Raw genomic sequence first — 25,952 nt, 5'->3', positions numbered from 1 at the left:
GCATGACCCTATTTGGTGGGCACTTTGATTTAAAGCAGCTTGCAGTATAGAGTTGGTAATGCCAGTTAAGCTGTGCAGTCAACTGCTTCTAAACACAGTCTTCTCAGTCTCTGAGATGTAGCCGACTGTGAAAGATAAAAAAAGGAAATGTTGGCTGTGAGCTAAAGAGTTGATCGCCCACAATGGGGAGCTCCTTTGGCTTTACTCTAGCGTGAAATAACTGGATTGATTTAACACATTAAAATCACTGTTATCGCACAATTACCTGACCTACCACTCTCGTGGTAATCAAGGTATGTTTCCTGATTTCAAAGATGAAATAGGCAACTTTGAACACAAGGTGAGATTTATGCAGCTGCTTTGGAGGATTTTAGGGGAGGATTGCTGATTTATGCAAAATGGATATTGCAAAACATGCCAAGTTTGGAGCTGCTGTGCTTACGCTTTATGCATGAACATTGCGTGACATGTTATATTGCGTACCTTTTCCAAAGGCTATCATACAGGACGTGGAAAAAACAGAAACCCAAAAACTGATCACTCTTTCATGGTCTTGTGAACAACACGAGTGTATTAATAACGCCGATAGCTAAAATGAAATGAATGAACTGACAGCATGAATAATAAAACCAAGATGTGCCAACTGGAGACTATACAGAAATTCTATTTTATGGGCAAACATTTTAGAGGCAGTTTATACAAAGAACTGTGAAATTACGAACACATCCAAAAAACAACGACAAAAAACCCCCAAAAGCCATTGCCAAAACCAACAAAGCATCTTGTTTAGTAGAACCACAGCTGAGCCTAACATTTGTAGAGTTGAAAGTAGAATAACCACCCTTTTCATTGTCTCATCCTTCCTCCCAAAGCAAAATTACAAGGAAATAAAAAACACGGAAAGGGAGAGAGTTCTCTGGGCCATGCTTACCTTGTCCCATCTGGTGAGGATGCATTGTGAATTATTGAGTAAGATGGAAACAGCATGCATAAGTAATGGCTGAGAGTCTGCTTGTAAATATAAATACTTCACAGGACGCAAATAAGGCCTTTAAAAGTGAGGTGCCTTTAAGAATGAATGAGGGGAGAGGACTCTTAAGGCTGGAGTGGGAGTTGGGGCTACATTTTTTACACAAGCTTTTCTAAGACAAAGAAAGCACAAGCGACACGTCTTCCTTTAATATGACAGAACCTAATTTACACCTTTACACCAGGTACACGATCCATTTTACATGCAAATGTGTTTTATTTCATCCTAGATTTGCAAATATGCATGCACTGTTAACAATGAAATCCTATTGCTGTTTCACTCGAAAAAAAAGAAAAGAAAATCAAGACTGTTGTTCTGCTGTGACAGCTGTCCCTTGTTGTCATAAAATTTATGCCACCCACCTGTCGTTTTGGCTGCATCCTGCAGAAATTAGGTAGACTACAGTGTTACGTGGGCTTTCAGAAAGAGATACATGGGAAAGATGAGAGAGAAGGACTTCATGCTGCTTTTCATTTTTAAAGCTTTTGATCTCTATAGCACCTCTCCATTTTTGCTAAATAAAATTAGGTCAGTGCGCAGCAATATGCTATTGCTACTTTTGCCAATGAAAGGAGCTTCTTGACACTAGCTTTGGAAAGCACCGTGGCTACAAAGTGTGGTGGCGGTGTGTGTGAATGAGCCATTTGGGAAAGAGAAAGCGAGGGACTACAGAGAGGAAGTAGATCAGCTTGCGTTGTGCATCCAGACATCAAGAGCTTGTGTATGTATATGTACAGTATGTCTGTGCATCTGTTTGTGTCGCCGTTTTCTCGGAAGCAGGCAGACGAGAAGGGAAGAGCAACATGAAATATCTGGGGAACGGAATAGGGTTTGTCTTTGATGATGCAATATAAAGTTAATGGTGACAGCGTGTGTCTCACTGTGTCCTTGCATGGGTATGTCTTAGTCCTCTGTTCATTTCTTATAAAACAGCCCTATACGTGTGTGTATGTGCGTGTGTGCTCATCTTACTTTACTTGTACAGGTTAATATTGTCTGACTGGCCTTCAACAGTGACTGAAATCTCATCGCCATTTACTCTTAATGTATTATATCGCTTCTAAGACTGATCTGGTGTGGATCAATCTCAGAACTGTTCCCTATTGAGATGCACAAAGCGCAATTTTTTACCCCTGCACTTTGGGCTTCCCTTGCGCCCACTGTGAATCTGCTTCTCACCTGTGATAATCATTTTAATATTTCACCACAGGCAATGTTTACGAGCACACATGAATAACAGGTGGCGGAGGGAGACAGCAGGCAGATATTGCTAGCGCGATTACCAGGCAGGCCTCCCAGAAACACAGTACAAACCGGCGACAGGAACGGGGAAAGTGGCTGATGTCATGCGGAGATGGAAGCAGAGGGAAAGAAGGAAATTACTACTCCCAAACAAAGCGGATGCTGCATTTCTTTTTAGGCAAGTGTAATTGTGGTAGATATTATTCATATCGCAAAGAAAGTGTATTAGGAAATACAGCTACTTGTTTTTGTACTCATAATTAGTTATTAATACCACTCTCCTGTACACACAGATGATAGAGCCAAGGTGTAAAAGGCTTTGCATAAAGACTAGAAAAAACTAAGCTGGCTCTATCCTAAGGTACTAACTACCTATTTTCTAAGAAGACAGATATTTATTTACACTATTAAAAAGCAAAGCAGCATTATGTGGAATATGAGGACCCACCCCAACAGGTCGCAGCAGATGGCCACCCCTCCACGAGCCTGGTTCTGCCGGACGTTTCTACCTGTTAAAAGGGAGTTTTTCATACTATTATTGGATTTTTCTCTGTATGTATTATTGTAGGGTCTAATATATATAGCACCTTGAGGTGACTGTTGTTGTGATTTGGCGCTATATAAATAAAACTGAATTGAATTATACTAAATGTATATCTGTAAAAAGATCATTTATGGCAAATCTATTATGACCTTTTATGCTGTTTTACCCATGTTCTGTAGCCCTGAACCTTTCCTGACACTGCCCAAGCTGTACATAAGAACCGGTAATTAAATGTTTTTACGTGCGTCTGTGAGAATAAAGCAAGTAACTGTTCTGTGATTTCACAGCATGCCAACGAGTGTTGCGTGTTCTGCCTCTGGCATGCACGGCGTCACTTGAAGCATTAAGAGTTGCTGATGGGTGCTATATGTGAGAACAGGCAACGGCAATGTCCCGACTTGATTCTCTCAATATTTTCCAAGGTGTTATGACATTAGAAGGTTGTAGTATATAATGAAAAAGGATAAAATAAAATAGTGTACAACTAAGTGTGTTTAAGAGCCTCAACAGAAATGCACAGACAAGCCTCAAAATGATAATGCAGACTTTCACAGTCAAATCTGGTTGAAAATCAAGATGGAAAAACAAATATTTATGAGGAAGTAAATGTGTAACTGGATAATCCATGATGCCAGTTGGCAGATGGCACCCGCATTCGTCAACAGCACTAGACACAACAACTTTCAGAGGGCCACAGGTAGCAGCCACACACAAGATGGTATTTGGTTTCACTTGCTGATTCTATTTTCTGCCGCTTTGCTTGGATGATCCTGCAAAGGCAGGGTTCACAAGGCACCACAACCCCACTTCTCCTCCTCATGGGAAGGCCAAGTCTGAAGATGTGGCCAGGCGAGAAAAAGGAGAGAGACAGGATGGCACTCAAGTGGGAGCATTTAGCCACTTGGAAAGTTAGAGAAAAATACTATGGTAAAAACTCAAGTGGCAAACTGGGCTAAATGAATTTCTCCATTTCTCAGTTTCTCCTACGAATCTCTAAGGACTCTGTGGCAGCACACGGCTGAATATCTGAGTCACTCAGTCTATCATAGCTGAAATGTATCCTGATGTTTCAAATGGCTAGAGCACTTGAGTTGCATGGTTAGATGGAGAAATGTCAGGCCACATAGAGGAGAAGAGAGAAGAGGAGATGAAAAGATTAGAGAGGCACAGGTGTTTGTGTGTGTATTTGTGTGCGTATGTGCTTGAATGTGCACGATTATGTACATTAATCACATCCTTCTCATATCAGTAAGTGGTTTTCACCTCCCCTATGTACCCATTATCCACTCTGATTTTCACCAGTCCATCCGTTTGTTTTCTCCTTGGCAGTGGCCTTTCTTTCACTTCATTTACGTTGCGATAGCCATTCGGTTATAATGCTGATTAGAAAACAAAAGCTAGATGGAGACAAATGCATAAAATCCCATTTAGGAATATTATGTTTGTGTCATTCTACGGTATAATATATATATTTCTGCATTTAAATGTCAAAAAACTGAATACTGCTCACTTGAATACTAACATGTTTTAAATAACATTCAAACCCCCTTAAAATACACATTTATATTTAATGTAATGGTGCCTCAAATTTTAGTCATTTGCTAGTAGCATTATAACAAGTCAGTCACAGAGCTAATGATTAGAAACTAATTAGAAAATAAAACAATAAGCATAATTTCTGCCTGTGTCCCAATATGTAGATTTTTACTGGCAATAGTGTCATAATTTATCACTGCATCATTTTACTGCCATGCTGTCTTTTGCTATAAAGACATTTGAATATGTGCACTTAAATTGCCCAATAATGTTATGAAGGGAAAGACCGTGTTTAAGTGTAAAAACCTGAAAAGGACGACAGCCTGTTTGACTTTAAAGGATTCAAAAAGATTCAGAAGAAGAAGAAGAAAAAGAAGACCTGTGCTCTGAGTCCTGGTTCCTAAATGAGAGAAGTGACCCAGAAGTAGCTGTGTGGTGACCAAATGAAACAAATACTAAGAAAAGTAGCTTCATTGCTTCCTTTATTACCTCCTTTAGCAGAGGATGCACTGGATCATCTTTAATTGAAGGAGAGGAAACGATGCATCATCTCAATGTTCATGAACACACTTATCAAAATTGAGAAAGTGGTGCAGATCAGCTAAATGTTAAAAGTAAGTACATGTTCTATTGCATACCATAACCTACTGATGTACTTTGAGTTTTTAAAAACATCCTTTTAAATGCACTGGTGAACTATGACTGTGTCGCTGCTGTAATAAAAATCTGCTGCTTGTCAAAAAGTCGTATGAAGTCTTGCATGTTCTTGCATGAAGAATGCACGCTCTCAAGATAATGAGCTTGATCAAAATGTGTTTAATTTTCTTTAAAACTCAGTTTGCATTGGTAACGTCCATTGCTGTATTGCTGGGATTGTGATGGATGGATGAAGGGAATTTTATTTGGGTCCTTTCCAAGGAGCTGGAAAGGAGTTGCGCTCCTCAGCAGGAAAATAAATTTTATTCCACTTTATTGGCTAAGCAGGTCAAATTAGTGTGATTGCAGGGTGATCTACTAATAGCGTGCTACTTACAAAGATGCAGCCAGTTCATTTTGATAATAACTACCATTCTGCCAAGAGCAGCGCAACTTAGCGGCTCAAAAACCAGCAGTCCTGATGAGGAAGCATGTAATCTGCTAACCTAAATAATACAGTCTGAGCACGGGTCTTAAGTATGCGTTTCTCACTGATAACGGCACGGCAATTCAGATTACTGAGAGGAGGCAAAAGGAGAATCAATATGTTTTTGATACAAGGGTTAATTCTTCTGATAGAAATTGATGTTGCCTGTTTGTGGTGCTGCAGGTTGAGAGTCAGCTGGAGACGTGAGTTGTTATAAAGTATTCCAGTGTATAGACCTGAAATCTGTGCGTAACAGCGTGTAATCTGTGTGATGTGTAGAAGAAGACCAAATATTATCTGTCATCAGATCCAGAGCCCTCCATTTGTTAATGAAGATAGTGTTAAAGTACCATATACAGAAATGTGTGCATTGCTTTTTTTTGGTACCTTTATTATTCAGGAGCAGAATTATTTAGGGCTTGGCTCTAAACATTCAGGGTGAGGACCGGCCGTAAAAGTCCAGCCTTTGTAATAAAGATGTTTTTCATTAGTTTTTCTCGCCTATTTGGCCATCTTCTCAACATTGTTACTGCAAGTGCGGCCCGATACTCTGTGCACCACATTTTAAATCCTCACCAATTCTCCTACACACCTGTCATTGAGCCTTTACTTGATCTCATGATGTTTTTAGATGAGGTCAAGAAAAAGCTGCCAGGAAAAGAAGGTAATATTTCAGATTTTAATACTAGAATTAGGAGCCTGCTGAGTCAGCCACGTGACGGTGATAGTGGATTGAAATTTGCTCTGAAAACTAAGCATTTGCTCTTATAAACTGCAGTATGATCTCTGTTCTATTATAAAACACCTCTAGTAATTGCAATTCATATCTAACGGGAAAAGCACTGAAAGCAAAACACTTTCATCATGGTCGTGTTTAGTTAGATTAAATCTGTTTGATTCTTGCCGACTTTGATCTGCTAGCAGAATAAATGTTTGGGAAATATCACAAGTACATTGTACTGTTACAGCCCTGAAATAAAAAATATGGTACTCATACAGGGATTGGGGTACTGAGGATTAATGGGGAAGGTTAAAACTGTGAAGCTATGATCTTCAGTTTTTGTGTCTGCTGAGTTTTCACACTGCTTAAAAAATATGTGATTCTCTCTCAGGCATCCCCTTGTGTTACAGTATGCACTGTATGGCCTATTTTATAATGAGTACTCTTGATAACTCAGCTCCATCTCTCTAAAAATACAAGTATGGAAAACAAAAAAGACAAAAAAAAAATCAAGGTTATCCAACACAGCTGGTATAAAATATTGAACATATCAAAATAAGACTAAGTAATGCTGAAATGATTGCAGTGCTTTGTTTCTTGAACCCGAAGAGAGGTCAGTGAAAATGGTTTGCTTAGTGCTTCTGTGTAGATAGATGTACATTTTATATATATTTTATGATAAAAACTAGACGATTCTTATAATACCACAACAGCAGCAGGGTCACACAATTCCAGGCTACAAACACGGGCTGTAATTGAGGATGCAACTAAATGGAGAAGAAATTAGAGCTGGTGGCTAGGCAACAGCAAAAGGAAGGAAGTGCAACAGAATGAACAGCCTGAGCAGAAGCAGTCCGTGAAAGTATCGTGCAGTCAGTGGTCCATAGAACTGCAGTCGAAGAGAAGTTGTCAAAGTCAAGTGAAGTGCATCATGCACAGTGCATGAAAAGAAACGCATAAACAATGGGAGGGCTATGTGACAGCCAGTGGCACCAGATTCATTTCAGATGTGGGGGACTAGTAAAAAGTCAGCCAATAAAATTGATTTAAAACTATTGCAGCATGTCAGCTGTCCCCTCTCATCCGAAAAATGGTTGGGGGAGAAAGTAACTGTGGATGGTTCTACGTGAGAGAATGCAAAAATCCATGGGACTCCTAAAGTTTTGCTCAGTTTCAGTTAGCATCCATTCATCCATAATCTCCACTTAATTCAGGGTGGTTGGAAGGCAGGGTAGACCCCGGACATGTCACTAATCTGTCACAGGGCTAACACAGACAACCAATTTAGGATCATCAAATAACCTAACCCCACTTCGTTCTGTGGGAGGAAGCTGGAATATCCAGGGGGAGCCCACAGAGACGTGAGGAGAACACTGAAACCTGGAACATGGTGGATTTGAACCTAGGACCTTGTTACTGTGAGACAGCATCATGTCCAATGAGTTTGCTCTGCCTTGTTCTTTACTCTTCCCCTCTATTGAGTGTGTGTTACTCACTGATGAAGTTTGTTTGGCCTGTGTAGATCGTGTACTGCAGCTCATAGGAGGTGACGCTGAACTCGTCCTCAGACGTCCAGTGAACAGTGATGGTGTCGTGGGAGGCGGTGCACAGCTCGTCTCTTATAGATGGAGGGTTGGGAGCTACGTGTGGAGGAAACAAGAACACGATCAAATAAAATAAATGTTAGAAAGCGTCATCAAGTCATTTTGTCTTAATTCTCAGAAATATAATACGTCTCAACAGCTGCATAAACTTTTTACTACTTGAATTTGACACTAAGTGGACACGAGGTAATTGTCTTTCTAAAGGGGAGTTTTGTGTGTTCATAATGTCTTTCAGACATTCGTTTTCATTTATCTGAGGGCATATGAATGTGTTGGCTTTGTGTCAGAATGAAAACCCCGGTCACTTTTGTAAAGATCGTGATCACACCCTTTCTTGGTCTGACCTATTAATATTTAGGCAGCCCATTCAACATGGAGAAGTCTGAATAGCATGGAGCCATATAGCACACAAACGAACACAACTTCTGAACAGGTGTGAGCCTGTGTTTTGTTTTGGCCAATGAAGACTTTAATTAAAGAGAGGGTGTTGACATCCAAAAACAGATGGCATATGAGATCAGGGTTCACAAAGATCAAAGTACAAGATAACAATGTATGAGGAAATAGAGCAGAGTTAGAAAAGCTTCCTTTGTGCTTTTTTGTCCAACACAATCTTAGATAATTTATACTTTGTAACTGTCATAGAAAGCATGAGCATTTGTTGAGTTAATCTGCTGCTCCTTAAGGCCAGATGACTTTTCTGTCTGAAAGGAAGACAGCTGAGGTGCCACGAAAAGCAATAAAGTCAACAGAGGTTAAGGTTTTGAAAGAACCATAAAATAACATTACTCTCTTCCCTCAGGAAAAGATAGGTTTGTGTATTTTGGTTTCAGTTGCCGTCCAAATGTGAAAATCAAAGTCTGATAACTCGCATTTGTGAGTTACAGAATGTCAAACAGGACAAACGTGTGTTTTTATCCTGTCTTCCTCCCCTCACCCCTAACCAGTCACGCCAGATTGCTGCCCCTACCTGAGCGTGGCTCTGCAGGAGGTTTCTTCCTGTTAAAAGGGAGTTTTTCCTTCCTAATTTCACCAAAGCACTTGCTTATAGGGGGGGGGGGGGGGGGGGTCATGTGATTGTTTGGGTTTTTGCTGTTTTCTTTGTATTGTATTTCTTTGTAGGGTCTTTACCTTACAATGTAAAGTACCTTGAGGTGACTGCTGTTTTGATTTGGAACTATATAAATAAAATTGAATTGAATAAGTCAGCAAAGTTGTGTTTTCCATGTCTGAAAAGGGCTTATGTGACAAGGCTGGATAGTTTTCTTAACTTATAGAGAACAGTTTTGTTCTTTGAAACAGTGAATCAAAAAAACAAAAACAAAACCAAGACAGCAGCAGGACGACTGTTAACATATCTACTGCAGATTTGACAGGATGTGAATTTACCTGTTAGGTAATCTAGTCCTTCCAGAATCTTCTTCTCTCGGGAGAAGTCAAGAGCAAAGTTGTCAAACGCCTCGTTCAAGTTGACATCTGGGATGAGCACCTGCGAGGAGGCCGTGGCCATTGCAACCCTTTTGAGTTGTCAGGACACGGGGGCGAGCAAAGTAAATGGTAGAGAAGAAGGGATGAGAGGTCCGATGAGGTGACGAGGAAAAGAGGGATGGAGCAGGAAAAGATGGGAGGTGATGAAGAGATGGAAAAATAAAAGCAGAGAAGTGAGGTGAGATGGCAAGAGGAGAGAGGTGGTAGACATTATTAGTGACACGGAAAAGGGCAAGAGAGGGGAAAAAATTTAAAAGAATACAAACATGAAATTCATAGTCTCAGAATAAATGTCTACATCCAATCCAACTCAGAATGTCTGCCTTGGTGTTGTCAAAACACACTCAAAGCAGACATGCACTGACAGACTTACTCTACAGTCTCTACAGCTTTGTGGAAACTTGTGCCTACTTCTGCTTTGAGCATCAGTGAGCTGTCTGTGGCAGGAGCCAGCCAGAACCACAGTGCTGGCAGGGTTACACAGCAGTGCAGAGTGGAGGACAGATCAGCACTAGTCCTTAAGACTTCAGTTCCTCAGTAAAGAGAAACCATTCAGTCAATAAAGCGCACGGCCAGGTGGTTGAAAGAAAAGTGGAGCCGAGGCCAAATACAAGATAGTGTGCTAGCCGTGGCTTTTGCAAAGGTCTTTGTGAAAGAGACAGAGCAAAATATCTACAGGAGGAGGACGACGAAGGAATGAGGGTATTACAGAAGTGCGAGGGTTGAAAGGAAAACTGCAGAGCTGGCCCTTAAATGATAGATGATTTTCAACAGAGGCCTGACATTGATCGCAAGAGCCAAAGACTTTTGATAAAATGCTGATTTCACCAGCAGCCCCTTCAAGTGGATTTCACAGAGGTAAAAATCGAAAACTCATTGTAGGGCAGAGGTTTGGATTTAAAGAGTCAAAGACTTATTGCCAAATACTCTGACAACTATCATGCAGCCTGCTACAAGATGACACAACTCCACACGGAAAAAGCGAGACAAAAACCCCAGTCAGGATGACTTGTCAAAAGCCTCCCACTTGTCTGGACTATTAATAGCTATAATGAAGTGAAATTAGCATATTGTTGCAACAGGCAGGTGGTATAAGTCGGTGCGCCGCTCCACCTACCTTTCGGCGACATTTCTGGCAGTCTGAAGGAAGCGGGCGTGGTCGTTCTCCTTCAAGCTCTGCTCAGCCTGTGTGATCAGGGCACTGGAGCGCTCCAAACACTGGCGACAATTTGCAATCTGCTGAGCCAACTTGCGCAGTTTCATCACCTGGAACAAACAAAGCACACGTTGCCACGTTACGACACACGCGGTTCGTTTTCATTTGCACACTGTGAGCCTTGAAGGAATACATCGCCCTTCTCGATAACTCGACTTTTAAATTTTTCATTTAGCTAAGAGAACGCAGACGACATTGCCAGCACCTGGTCTAGTAAAACATTTGACATTCTTTTACTATGCGGGAATCTTGACACGTACTCTATGTCTCTAATCCCCATCTCCAAAACTTAGACAAAAGTAGTTCACTGGTGTTATTGATCTTCTATGTTCATCTTCTGGGACTGAAAATAACTTTCTATTTGCTCAGGGCAACTTGTGTGCCTTCCACTGCAAAAATTCAGGAAAAAAGGATCTCAAAACTCTCTCTATATCCAAAAAAAAAGAAAAAAAGAGAAAAAAGAGCCCTCCTCTGCACTCCAATAATTTCAGTTTGGTGGATTTTTTTAATTCATTTTGACAGTAACTAAAAAAAGCCAATTGTGCTTTGCTTCCCACATCGGCACACATTATTGACACAAAGACAGCACTCTCTCAGATGATTTTTGCTCGGTGAACTTTCCATATTGCAGAGTTAACTGAAGTTTTATAACCAAAGAAAAACAGACGCAGATATTCAAACACATACGACCGAGCGTGATCAAATGTTATATCCACAGAAGAATCTGAACGTGCAGAAGCAATTAGCAGATGACATTAGAGTTTATGATTAAGGATGTTTATCTACTCACAAAAAACAATAAAACTATGGAGTCCACACAGAAACGCAGTCATAGACACAGTTATCTGAGACATGCACCAACAGGAAAAAGGAGAAAAAGAAGCAGAGGGCCTGAGTTTAAGTGAGCCCATTGGATCTATGCTCACATTGACCTTAATATCATGTTGCACAATCAAAGGGCAGATAGTTCTAGGTCACTGGATGAGGGGCACCAGTCTGTGCATACATACCCATGTTTAAAAACTGTGAAACGAGGCCTGACAGGAAATGGATGAGACACTACTGGCTGTAAAAGTCACAGTTCTTTCCCTCCTACCTTACCAAACAAAAGAGACATCGAGCTCGTCTTTTAAGCACCTTGTAAGCGCATCTACTGTGCATTCACGTGGTGCGCATGATTCAAATGTAGCAGCGCAGACAAACAGGAAACTGCTGATTTTGGACCGCATAATAATTTGCTTCATTTTCATCACAAAGCATCATGCTGTGCGAATCAAGTCAGGTCACGTTGTCGGGTCAGGATTCAGACACAAGCACGGTTTGTAAAGTCCTTTTCACTGTAATTTGTTAGCGTGTGTGCTTTAATGTCATTTCCCACCGAGCAAAAGGAAAACCACGATGAGCAAATTTGAAATGAAAGTAATCTGTTTATCTTTATTGCTGCTCATATCCTGATCCTGGAAATGAACTTAGTTTGATGTAAAAAACCAAAACAAACCAAAACAAAGGGTCTTTGTGAGCGCTGAGACTGCCAGCAAAAGGCAACTGTAGAATTCAATACCGGCTTTAGCGTGGAGTGTTGTTAAATGATTAAATAAATCATCTGTGAATCTAAAGGCAAAGAATGAAGTTAAGTCTCTTAATGCACTGAACGCATCATAATTTCAGGCTAAGGCTAATTTGAATCTCTAACACTATCCATCCATCCATCCATCCATTCGCTTCCGCTTATCCTTTTCAGGGTCGCGGGGGACGCTGGGCGAAAGGCGGGGTACACCCTGGACAGGTCGCCAGTCTGTCGCAGGGCTAACATATAGGGACAGACAACCATTCACACTCACATTCACTCCTAGTGACAATTTGGATTAATCAATTAACCTATCCCCACAAGCTGCATGTCTTTGGACGGTGGGAGGAAGCCAGAGTACCCGGAGAGAACCCACGCAAACACGGGGAGAACATGCAAACTCCACACAGAAAGACCCCGGCCTGATGGTGGAATTGAACTCAGGACCTTCTTGCTGTGCGGCAACAGTGCTAACCACCGTGCCACCGTGCTGCTCTCTAACACTAAACAAAACTAAAGTTCACATGGCTAAAAGGTCACCATCAAAAGTTTTCATGGAATCTAAAGTCCACTTTCCTTCTCGCTGCTGGAAAAGCTGCTGCTGCTGCTTTAGAAGTCTCGTTAAGCTGGAGTCTTAATGGAGTTTTCAACTGACATCTCAGCTGCACTTGCACTAAGTCCGCCATAATCTCTTGTCACTAAAAATGACATTTGAGCAGGTTGTTGACTGCAAAGAGAGGAGAAGCGAGAGGAGGTTTAAAGGATGAATTGTTATTTGGCAACATAGGCCGCAAACAACAATTTTAGAGATGATTACTTCTCTCCTGCAAAATAATGGACAATATGGCACGGTCTGAGTGTGTGTTCGTGTGTGTGTTTCTTACTTTGTGCGAAGCCTACAGTTCGTGATTTAAAGCTGAAATTGAACCTTCTAATATAATTTTAATACTTATGAGGTGATGCTACAATATTTAAAGTTGGTTTTTTTTTATCATTTTACTGAGTCAAAACTTTTTCAGAGGCTGAATTTTCTTAAAGTGCAATCATAGATATGAAAACAAAGCAATGTGTTATTAATGGCTTATAAAAATAATATGTTTTCTCTCACTCCAGTTGATTGAAAAACATATTTTTGTAGCTAACATTTAGCAGTGGCATAATGGTTAAATTACTAAATAGTCTTCTGTAGGTATTTTTGCAGCTACAGCTATAATCCCCTGGTGGCCATTAAAACAAATTCATCAGTCTTTCATACTGTTTATCATTGAAAGTAGATGAAACCAGGATATGACTGCATACAAAAAGACAGAATCTCAACAACAGATAAATCCAGCTGATGCTGTGGGAATATATGTCATCTGTAAGTCATGGTAGCATGAAGCGCTATTTTACAAGTAATGACCAGCCATCAGTCACTAGATTTTGGATGTGGATCCTTAAAGTTTTACAGCCTTGATTTGCTTTTAAAGAAATAGAATAAACAAAACCACAGCACTGAAAACAGGCCAAAGCCAAAGGCTTTGTAAGGTCGACCATCCATCCTGACCTGGCTCTGAGAGACAAATGTTATATTTGCACATTCACAAGAGGCACTTATCACATAAACACAGAGAAAGGTTGTTTAAGTGGTGCCAACAACAGTAATGCTGTTGTTTTTATGATGAGTCCCTACCAGGCATAAGCTTTTAAAATGAAGTTCAAATGACCCATGAGATCGTTAAAAAAAAATTGTGTTAAAAAAAAGCTAGTATGTAACACTAAAAGAGTTTTGCATTGTTAATCCTTGGAGTTTGAACAGTTTTCAAGAAAAGATAACGGAAAAGCGGCAGAATAGATGCTTGGAAGACAGGAAGTCATATGACAAAAACACACAAACAGAAACCCGGCCGTGGGAATAGTCTGGTTTTTTTGTTGTTTTTTATTATGTGCGTGTGTGTGAGCTGGGAGAGATTAAGTATGACTGCTGAGTCTCCTCTGCAAGATACAGACCTCATTATGAAGAAGTAAGAGAGAGAATGGGAGCACCTTGCTCACCATGATCAAGCCTGTATAATCCGGTTATTCTGTTGCAGAGTCACCTCTGAACACTTTCCTTTATGAGACTGTCCTCAACAGGAAGCCATCTCAGTACTTTGCTCATAAAATGTATAATATGAGCCGTGTTTTTGTAGCAATGTCGCTGTGTAAAATATCAATATTCATCTTATCCTTTGCTCTCTTCTACACATTTGAATTAGTCAAGGCGCATTTGATTCATCTTCCTTGACCTTTCAAAGTGATGCATACGGGCTTCATACATTTGACCGCTGTACCTTCAGCTGGAGAGCCTTTTACAGGCACAGACTCTCAGGAGAACAAACCTTGCTCTTTGTCTGCATTCATTGTCGACACACTCCTCTGTCTCACACACACACAAACCTATTTTAGTCTTTGTGTTAACTGTTGGGAAATTTCTCTATGAAGCTCCTCTGCCACCTTGGATCTTTCACAAGCACTTAAAATTTCACCTCTGGAAGGGTTATTCATGGTCAGAGACGGGACAACCACCCATATACACATGGGCATGAGTACACACACACACATGCACACACACGCACACACAGAGCCAAATGTGTATCTGTCTGTGCAGTTAGTTGTGGACTTTCTAAAACAGCAGCAGGAGGTTCAGAACAGTCTTTCCTGCCATTTTAAATTCTTTCCTCACGCATTCATGTTGACTGCCTAAATATGAGGAGAGACTGTTATTGCTCTCTTTTTTTTTTATCCTCCGTGCTTTTCATTTCTCGTAAAGCCTGCATGTGGTGTATATTTGGGTAAACAAGCAGACAACCACACAAATATATTCTGTCCACGGCATCGTTGCTTTCATATTCATTCGCTTCTGCAAAGTGATGGTGGGTCGGGCTTATTGCCTTACTTTAGATGGCAAGGCGACACAAGTTTTTGAAATATGAACTGCTGAAAACTGAATGAAACGATGTAATATGAATTCACCGAAGTCATCATCTCTCTCTTCTAAGTGCCAGTAATCACTGTTTTTGTTTATGCACGCTGAATAAAAATGCGTCTAATCTTGGACTGATTCAGTTAATGACACACGCAGAAGATCGTCCATCTATAACTCGTTTTGGTTGTACGGTACACTTAAGCTGGGCATACACTGTGCGATTTTTTTCAGTCGTGTTATTCAGCTTCTGCTCAAACTGTACGATTGACTTGCAGGGGTTAGAAGTTCGTAGGTCACGATGCAGGGTCTCACACTATACGGCCCGATGCTCTGATGCGACCCGAGTGCTCAAACTGTGCGTCCATAAAAATGAAGGTAATCTGTCGCTCGCTCTCCCTCTCTGTCTTTCACTCACACAGACACACCACCGCCATCAACTTTGCTAAATTGCTAATGAAAAACACTGATCAGCCAGCTGTGATTGAGCAGCAGTGTAAATCCAACTATTTTTACGGTTGTTGTGGTTGTGATGATTTTGTGAGGCCACATGGAAAAGGCTCGGATGAGCTATCCAAAGCTCATCCGAGCTTTCCAAAATTCTACAAGTGCCTCCATCGCTTGCGTCCAGATCACATGCTGTACTGCCGTACTACTCCGTCTTTTTCACTGACGTTTATGTGTTTGCACGTGCGCAGTGTGAGAAGCTGCGGTGACACCCTCACGACGGTCGTGACTACCAAGCGATTGATGATTGGGAGCTGGTCGTGAGGTGTTAATCGCTTCTCGTTACCCCACGTATACTACACGATGCACGACGCACGATGAAGGCCAAAATCGGGCCGATCACCAAAACGGTTGCACGACTGAAAAATCGGCTCAAAATGGGCCAAAAATCGCACAGTGTAAGCCCAGCTTTAGAGATACGCTTATACACCGCCTGGGGTTCCTTAACAACTCCCAGCAACATCATTTACAACAAAAGATCTTGTTTAGTTTTTTTTTATTAGGAAAATATACATTCTGCCTGCCTCAGCAGACATTCAGTTAATTAACTATAGATCTTATCTCAGGAGTTTAAACAATATTCAGCTTTACACTCAACAGTAACTAAAAATACAACATCTGGATGATAATCTTGCTCTGACTGATTAAATCTATTGGGACCTGTTGTGGTCATTTACATTTCTTTTCAATTCTTGGACTCTGCAACTGTGGCTATGCATGATTCACAGTTCAAAATAATCCATATTTATCTTAAGTTATCTTATACTAGGCCTTGGTGCAGCCCCTCAGTTCCTCGAGTGTCTCCCTTTAATGTCACAAGCCCTTTAAACTCTTGTGATTTCTTGTGACTGTGTGCAGTGAACTTGCAGTCTCGTTAACTCTGAAGTGAAGAGTCAGGGTTAGCTTATTAAATACATTTTGGAAAGCCAGAAATCTGTTGCTGTCTACATATACTGAAATTCATATTAACTACTTACACTCGTAGTCCAGTCAGAACCTCATAGATGTAAAACATATATTGAAAATTTACTCTAAATAAGTGAATATTGTAGTTCTTTCAGGACAGCAGTTTAACTGCAAAATGGGATAGATGCTCAGGAATCTTGTTATTATATATAACCAGATTACAGTCACTTGGCAACCAGTTGAGTCAAGTTCCCTATCGTAAAGAGACACATTCCAGGATGAGTTACGCTCATTGGCACAGACTGACTCAGACTGATTACAATATCATGGCAACCTCTCTGAATTTCTAAATTAGACAGCGATTATTTGCAAACCTTGACCAATCTGAGAGTAACTGCAGTCAGTCTAAGTTGGGCCGTGAGTGTTTGGAGGCAGGTTGCCTTTCTTGAGGTGACCTGGGCAATTGCTTTGTGATGAAACGTGGTCGCCAAGAGATTGAAGGTATTGCACGCTCATCCGCTGGTAACTTCAACTACTTGCATTCAGGAAAAAAAATTCCAATAGTTGATTATGTTAATTTGGCTACGCCTAGAAATTCTGTCCATAAAAATTATGAACAGAATCGGTGACAAAGGGCAGCCGCGGCGTAGCCCATCACCCACCAGGATCGAGTCCGACTTATTGCCGGCTGTACGGACCAAGCTCTTGCAACGGTCGTATAAGGACTGAATGGCCTGTAGCATGTTCATCTGGATTTAGCATTTTCAGTGGGAGAAATGTTTTGTCACTCATCCAAGTGACTTCCTTCCTTCATGATTTCTTCAGATAAGTGAAGAAGTCATTTGGATGAGTGACTTTTTATTTATTTTTTATTAACTTACAGGGAACCATAGTAGGTTCCCTGTAAGTTAATAAAATGCCAATATTGTTGTCTGTTAGCTTTGTTTTTTTGTGTCTTAAAGGTTTAAAAAAAATCAGTCAGTGCCACATTTGTGATTGTACCTGAATTTGAATATTTCAGACTGCACTTAAAAGACGCTTAAAAAAATTTAGTTGAATATAATACTTTACCTTGGATTCTTTGATCTTCACGGCGATGACCTGTTTTCTCTGGCGAATGATCTCCACCAGCTCATCACACTCCTCTACCAGCTTAGCTTCATGCATGGCTGTGTTCACCTGAAGAGAAGCAAACACACAACTTAAGAAACCCTCACAGCCTCACTTTAAAGTCAAACTGTATATTCACTGACTTGCTCAGGTTCAATGTATCTTATATTTTGCTTTTGGTGTCTGATATCAAAAATGTGTCTGCACATTTTTTTTTCTTCCTCGTTCACATGCTCTCGTTGGGAACTTTGTAAGACTTTCGGAGTGGCAGGAAGGATCATTTGCATCATCGCATACAGAGCACGTCCTATAGTTTTCCATTTCATTAAGAATTCTGCACACCAGGAAAAGTGCCTTAAGCAACGTGCACCTGGATTAAAAATAACTTGTGAAGAACAAAACAAGGAAAAGTGATTTCCAACTCATCAGCTGTCACTGGGAAGATCATAAATCAATATATTAGGTACACGAATCCAAGGTTAAACAAAACAATTCATAAATACACATAAATATGGCAAACTAATTGGTCAGCCAATTAGGGGGCATTGCAGGTAGTGAGAAACCGACATTTTAATGTACACTGTAGATGGAATTTATTATTCATTCGCCAAAAATGTTCTTGTCCTTGCTGGAGCCCATCTCTCCTAATAAAAAGGGTTACTGTGCAGTTGGATTTGAAACACTGTTTTATACTTGTATGCAGCATGAATTTATTACAAAAATGGTGCATTAAATGATTAGAGTTACACTATTTAAAAAAACATGTTTATTTAACTCAGAAAAAGCCAAGGTGGATTATTTGAAAACTCAAAGGCACCCAGAAAAGGTTTGTGGAGACAATAATTAAATCACTCATAGAAAATGCTCACACCAAGCCAATTTAATAGATTCTGTGATTGTTTCAGGACCAAAGTCACCAAGGCAACTCTTCATCAGTTCACCATTTCACGCCAGCACTAAATGAACATCCATCTTCAAATTTGTGTGTGTGGGTGGGTGAGGGGTTTTTTTTGGAGACACTAAGGGTGTTTGCTGAATTTCAACAATGAACCACTATTAAGCAGTTTGCTCATTATGAAATATGCATACAATTACTGCAAAAGCTTTAGAACCACTTAGGGCAGGGTTTTAGATCATAAAAAAAGATACTCCAACTTCACTGTTGAACCAAAAAAGAGAAGAGAAAATCTAAATGGCAATTTGTCAAGTGAGTGGGTTGTGATTTCTGATTCATGAGCAAACAAAGGTACAAAAAAAGAGACAGAAATGACATCTATACTTCCAACCTTAACTGTGTCAGGGTTTCTGGGTCGTTGACCCAGTATTTTCAGTTCACGTTCACTGTTTATCTACTGCCTGTTCCACTTCCTGTTTTATTGTGTTAGCCTTGGTCTGTGTGCATTATGTTCAGTCCTCTTCCCATTTATCATTAGTTCATTATGTTCAGCTGTTCACTCACCTGTCTCCAATCGTTGTCATTGTTAGTCATGTATTTAAGCCCTCTCTTCCCTTCAGCCCTTGTCGTGTCATTGATGTTATGTTGTCGTTTCCGCCTGCGTTCAGTCAGCTAGCCATTCAGTCTTTCAGTCAGTCAGTCAGTCCTTCATTCATTCATTCAGTCAGTCAGTCAGTCAGTCGTCCAGCCAGCCAGCCCTTTCCTACTCCTGTTCTGTTTGTTCACTCCATCGACAATAAACACCAACCTTCACCTACCTACCTGTGAGTCCAGCATTTGGGTCCTCCTTCTCTCATCCACGACACTAATCCTGACAGACTGGTTTTAGGTCTGGGCGTACCTTACTTGCTTCATCTGCTCTAATAGTCATATTTTTTTTAAAATAATTTTTATGTTTCATACAGTAACATAAAGATGCACAAAGCTCATATCTGTTATCTAAGATCATGTTGTAACAGAAATGTAATTGGCTGTATTTACACCTGTGCAGAGGTTTACTGTAAGTGCAACCTCTATATCTCGATGAGTGATTTTGTCTGTAGGAGTCACTTCAAACCATTACAGAAATTACAAATATACTCCAGAATAAAAAGAAATAAAACTAACCCAGCAGGGTGACAGTGGGAATTTTTCACCCAAACTGGAAACTTCAGAGTTATTGAGAAAATTCAGAGAAGAGGCTAGAAATTTCACTTCAAATAAGACGTTTTCAGAGGCCAGAAACATTTACAGAGAACAGTGTTCCTTGAGCTGCTTCGCTAGCTGCTGTAGCGTTTGTTGTCACAAAAAGCTACAGGTGAGTGTTTCCTGCAGGGAAGGGACTGTGGCAAGAGCACTTTTGTTCTTGGCTGGCAACCATAACACAGTAGTACACAAGGAGATGCACTGCGAGGAGACCTCTTTTACTGTGGCACACGCAATCTTACAGAGGTGCAATGATGACATTTAAATTAAAGATCACAGCAGTGATAACAAAATACAGCAGAGCAGAATTTACAAAGATAAATGCTCATGTGGGATAGAGTAGATTTAAATGAGTAGATTTTTTTTTACATACAAACAAAAAAAATCACCTTGATTAAGAAGTGTTTTCTTAATGTTATTAAAAATATACAGAATGACGTAGATGCACATTATGATCTCTTACTTATCCACCGATCGACTGATATGATCAAAGGAATTCATTGGACTGTGTGTTTCTAAACTGTTCAATAACAGAAAATAATCCATATATATATATTTAGAGATGTCAACAGTACCAACGCATACAGTACCTTTTCACACCAAATTGTGAGAAAGCAACATTACTAGGTAATTTTTTTAGTTCTGTAGATAGTATAGACAGGTGTGCCGTGGAAGATTATCTGGTTCAATCTGATTAGTGATCGGCGTGAGTAACGGGCAGAACAATTACATTCTCTTCCACTAGAGGGCAGTGCAACTACCTGCTCTAATTAAAAGGGTTGCCAATGCCAACTGCCAGTAAGACAGAAGAAATTACATTTGGTGGTGCGCCATGTGACTTTTCTAATATGAAATATGTGTCTTGGTTCAGGGTTGGGAAGCACTGACTACCCAGTCTTTATGAAGAACTTCGAGAGGTCAGTAAAGGTTCTGATTCAATAACAATTAAATATTAAAGAGTTTCCCTCAATGTTAACCTGGCTGGTACACATGTTAACCTTAACATGAGTAGGGGGACAGCCAGTTAGACGTAACTGTTTATCTACTATCACTCACCCCAATTAGCTATTTCTCAAATTATTATTAAGACTATAAAAACAATTTTACTATTGATGAAGATTAAGATGATTAATTTATTGATAGAAGTAGCTGCTCAAAAGTTTCCTCAAATATTTTAAGGGCACATTGCACACAATGCTGAGATGTGCCAAGTTTTTGGCTAAGGTCTCTTTTCGAATTCCCTTTTCATTGCAAAAGTACTCATTATATCCGTCAAACTATGCCCTATTTGTCATTTCTAGTAAGTTTTGTACTAAAAATGTCAAATCTGTTATGTGTAGACGCAGAATTGGTTTATCCCTTGAGTTGGGTGCACACAGAGAAGATTTTTCCTGCACAACTATTGCTCAAAACCACATAAATCTTTTTTTTACAAAAAAATCTGGCTTCTTGCAAGAAAACTATAAAGAAATGCAAGGTGGTTTAAGACTTGCACAGTACTGGATCCTCTTAAGGATGGCTTTGAGCCAAAGTAGGCCCTCACATGGTGAGAAAATCACAGGGGCACACAAACACAAACAACACAGTTCTGCAAAAAGCCATTTTATGACTGCAGCTTCGTAATTAAGCAGGATGAATGCAGCTATCCTGGGTCACTGTGAATTACGACTGGGCTACTTAGCAGCGTAGTTATGGAAAATTGTTCCCTCCTCGTTCCCCCTTCTCTCCGTCTCTCTCTCTCTCTCTCTCTTTTAACCTCACTCAAATTAGGCTTTATTAGACTCCTCTGCAGGTATACTAAAAAGCACTGTGCCAACTTCAAGTTAAGGTCTGTTATTGGAAGAATAACCACATATAGCAAGTGTTAATAAACCTTTCACCTGCTCCTGCTCTTAAAATATTTATGAAAACTAGTCAGGGTGCTAAAATTCAATAAAAATATCTCACTTTCAAATTTCTTAAAAACGTTTGGTTGATGATAATTATGTTTAACACATGTTCTAATTTGCTCTATTTAATCTGTCTTTGGGAAATTATTAAACTCTCCAACATCGGATAAATAAAAGTATTTGAATACAATATATTAGGCAAACTAAATGGAATTATGATTTATAAGGATTATTACTTTAGTCAATAGTAATATAATAATAATGTTAATATAGAATATCCTCCTCATTAATGCAGCTATGACTTAACCACATCCTTTTCAGTGCTTTCTACTAATTATTAAAAGTATATCTGACAAGCATGTTTGTATATGCTATTATAATGACATTATTTTAGCAAAAGCAAATGCAGATATCAGCTGAGTAATGTTACAGTTGGGTACAGCTGGCAGCACATATTTCTCTCTAATAAGCTACCACAGTTCTCATCAAGTTGACATCCTATAGCCTGTACTGAACCACAGCAAATAAACACCATATCTGCATAGCTGATCTACTGCTGGTAATCTTCCTCAGATAAATCAAGACATCCAGCACAGAATTGTGCTGAGAAATGGAGAGTAAGACGGAAGAAAATAAATGCAGTTCCAACAGTATGGGATGTTGAAATCCACTGTCCCACATTATTACAAAATGTTCTGGATTGTGGCTCACTTGTCCCCTTTCCTCACATATCACCGATCGATGTAATAGGCACAAGTCCCAATGAGAGGTTCATTTATTTATTTATCATTTTAGATGTAGCTGATTCAAAGTAATTCTTGAAGCAAGTATTGCTACTCAGCAACCATCTGGTAGTTATATCGAATTAACAAGACTTACCTCCAAAAAAGAAAAGATAAGCGATACTTTAATGGGACATAATGCATGTATAAAATCACCAGGGAAATCTAATTAAAGTTAGCGTAAGTTTGTCGACTTTATTTCTACTACACACGCAAAAGGTTTTAATATGTTACAACTTCATTCAAAGCTCAGGTTATCCCGACAGAACAAAGTCAATGCTCATTCACTATATGGATAGAGTAAAACAACAAAAACAGGAAGTATGCTCATCTACATCTCTACTGTGGACTGGTAGCACTTTCTGTTACAGCTTGGCCACATCGTTATAATAGTGGGGCATGAGTGTGAAAGCAAATATAATGTGGAAATAATTACAACGTTATTACAAAGTAACATCCAAATAATAACCAAGTAATATCTTGTATGAACAATGGATCTAGCAGAGAGGTACTAACTTTAAATTTGTATAATTGGTTAATAACAAGACCAAATGGGGCTAATAATGACAATATAAACATATGCCTGTAAAGCAGGACCAATTAGTAGTCATACAGTAATATATAGGTAACCATATGATGACCAGCTGGAACTAAAATGGTAACATTAGTTCATTATGATTTTTATATAATAACTTAAAAGTTTCAGTGATATCAATAATAGGGGAACACTGCTTTATCATATTAGGATACTATTGCCATAATGCTGGAATTAATCCAACCTTACGGCGCCAGTATTCTTCTTTGTTTGAAGGTTATCATGTAAACATATTTAATTCTGAGGTGTATTGCCTGGAAACATAGGGCAGTTTCTATGCAATAACCAGGACTCAAGCAGGCTGAATGAAAGATGTCTGGTCATTTAGGTAATAAGGGATAGGTAATAATAACTAAGAATCATTTTTCAAACGTCAAAGGCAACAATTAAGTGATGACTTCAAGATTATTAATAGTGCGGGTTTATGGAAGGTGCAAACCACTGGTTACACTCAAAAACAAAAAGACTTTGCCTGATAAAAACAAAAACAAAGATATTTGTTTAGCAACTATCTATGAACACTTTTGAAATGTGAAGTCGAAACACATATCCAACTCTCCTTTTCTAAAAACTGGTAGTAAGTAGAGAGACAGTATTTTAGGAGTTGTCAATCATCAGGAGGTGAGCTAAACTCAAAACGAGTCTTTGCTTGTTAAATTCCCCCGATTCTGAGATTCGGCATTGCAATTTCTCACTGTGCTGTCATTTTAAGAAAATCCATTGACTGCAGACAAATGAGATGAATTGTGTGTGTGAGTTTTAATGATGCTGCAGTGCTCAATCTTGAAAATACTATTTGCTTTTGTCACAGAAAATCTCACAGCTGAATCACCATAATAACATCACAAACACAGCAGAGAATGCAGCTAAATTAGCCGCCCACCTTGACATTACAAAATCCCAACTTGTTTTCTTAAACTGCAAATCTTTACAAATGCATACTGTGTTAACAAGCACTGCTCACGCCCACACCGATGTATTTTAAATTCTAGTTAACAAGCAAAGGTTTCACCGCATATCAATTGTGGCAGGAGTGGTAAATGATGTACAAAATGTCTAACAGATCTTGTAGATTTCAGATTGACATACATCAAGAAAAGAAATAGTCTTTTATCCAAGAAAACTGTCGAAACAGATATATACAAATCCTGTTGTGCTGTACATTAGTCTTAAGCCACCCCTCATTCCTTTATATTTTTCTAGGAAAATGCGTGCATTGATTTACTGAAGCATGTTCAAACATACATATCATATAAGAAAAAACAATTAGCGCAAGCTAGAAAGTCAATACTTTGTTCGTCAACACAGCCTGAAATCTCTTAGGTAAACTTTCTTATAATTTCTTTAAACAGTCTTCAGGAATAGTTATCCAGGCTTCCTGAAGTGCATTCCAATGCTGAAAAATGAAACTGAATTCATCACTCCATAGGACCTTATGTTACTGATTTCAAATCCAGGTCTTGTGTAATTTGGAATTCCTTATCCTTTGTTCCCCATTTTCCTTCCTTATGAAAGGCTTCTTGACAGCCACCCCTTCTTCTGAGACCATTTCACTCTCACTTGGTGTTGGCTCTATCTGGTAGAGTATCACTTCCTGTTCCCGTTACAACACACAGACCTTCGCACCCTTGGAAAACCCATAGCTAGCCAGGCCCCTGTGGCTGGTGCACTTGAAGGTAGCTTTAGTTCTTCCCCTAGCAGACTGTTCCGAGCACCCGGGAACACAGGGTGGCTGGCTTAAATTGCTGTCTGTCTGAATGGTGTCCAAAATGCTTTGCTTTATAGATAATTGGGAACCTTTTTGGGGAAAACCTGTTCTTGTTAGGAGAGACTGCATCTATCCTAATTTGGATGGAGCAGCTCTCACTTCTACAAATCTGGCCAAATTTAATAAACCCCCCCAAAATCTGACTATCCAGAGTTTGGATCAGGAAGCGGAGTTGCAGACTTACACGCCTCTCTGTAGCTTCTCTCCTCCTGCTATCTCCCCAAAACCCCATCCCCTTAGAGACTGTGTCAAAACCAAAAAACAAACCAAAAATCAGCAAAAAATTATTTAAACACAAAAAAATCACACAGAAAGAACAATACTGTATCCACGACTGCACCAAAGAGTAAAACAGTGAAATGTGGATTATAAACATTGGGTCTCTCTTTTCTAGTCCCCTGTTAGTACATGAATTAATCTCCCACTACAGCTTGTTAATCAACCAAAGACCAAGACAGAGTTTTAATTCATTTGAAAAAAATGATGCTTAGCTTTGTCCACCCTAACTTGAAAAACTCAAGAAAAGTTTCATTTGTTGTTATCTATCGTCCACCTGTCTGTTTTTTGTCTGAATTCTGAGACTTTTTATGTGATTTAGTTCTCAGCTCAGATAAAATAATTATTGTGGGAGATTTTATCCATGTAGATACTAAAAATGACAGCCTCAGCACGGCATTCAATCTATAATTGGACTAATTAAAATGACATCACACTAGCTTAGAACATCCTCATTTAGCCTTGAAATCCAGTTTATCGCTCTATAAAAAATCCCTCCGTAAAGCTAGAAAATCTTACTATTGACCACTCATTGAAGGAAGTAAGAACCCTAAATTTCTCTTCAGCACTAAAGCCAGGCTGACAAAAAGTCAGAGCTCTGTTAAGCCAAGCATTCCTTTAAAGTTAACGAGTAATGACTTCGTGAATTTTGTCACAAATAAAATTGTAACCATTAGAGATCATCATCATCATCATCATCATTGTAAAAGAGGAATCTGCAGAGGAATGTGATACTTGAAGAGTTTCAGTCAGGTTTCAGAGCTCATCGCAACACAGGAACAGCTTTAGTGAAGGTTACAAATGATCTGGCCTCTGACAGTGGACTCATCTCTGTGCTTGTCCTGCTAGACCTCAGTGCAGCGTTTGATACTGTTGACCATAATATTCTATTAGAGCGATTAGAACATGCTGTAGGTATTACAGGTACTCCGCTGCAGTGGTTTGAATCATATCTATCTAATAT

The 25,952-nt window shown here is 39.5% G+C and overlaps 1 protein-coding gene across 5 annotated transcripts in view; it reads right to left on the bottom strand.

The window, feature by feature from the left end:
• The window catches only part of mid2 (midline 2), a 174,696-nt gene that overhangs the window by 24,135 nt on the left and 124,609 nt on the right, over positions 1-25,952 (bottom strand). For all 5 annotated transcript variants that reach the window (XM_076874586.1, XM_004545520.4, XM_076874577.1 and 2 more), the window contains 4 exons: positions 17,500-17,607; positions 10,406-10,554; positions 9,190-9,317; positions 7,693-7,836 (listed from right to left, as the gene is read on the bottom strand). In XM_076874586.1, the coding sequence (XP_076730701.1) occupies positions 7,693-7,836; positions 9,190-9,317; positions 10,406-10,554; positions 17,500-17,607 (529 nt within the window). The remainder of the gene's footprint in view (positions 1-7,692; positions 7,837-9,189; positions 9,318-10,405; positions 10,555-17,499; positions 17,608-25,952) is intronic.

The sequence above is a fragment of the Maylandia zebra genome, linkage group LG2 (genome assembly GCF_041146795.1).
Source record: "Maylandia zebra isolate NMK-2024a linkage group LG2, Mzebra_GT3a, whole genome shotgun sequence".
Taxonomy (NCBI): Eukaryota; Metazoa; Chordata; class Actinopteri; order Cichliformes; family Cichlidae; genus Maylandia; species Maylandia zebra.
This window is presented reverse-complemented; position numbering and strand designations above follow the sequence as displayed.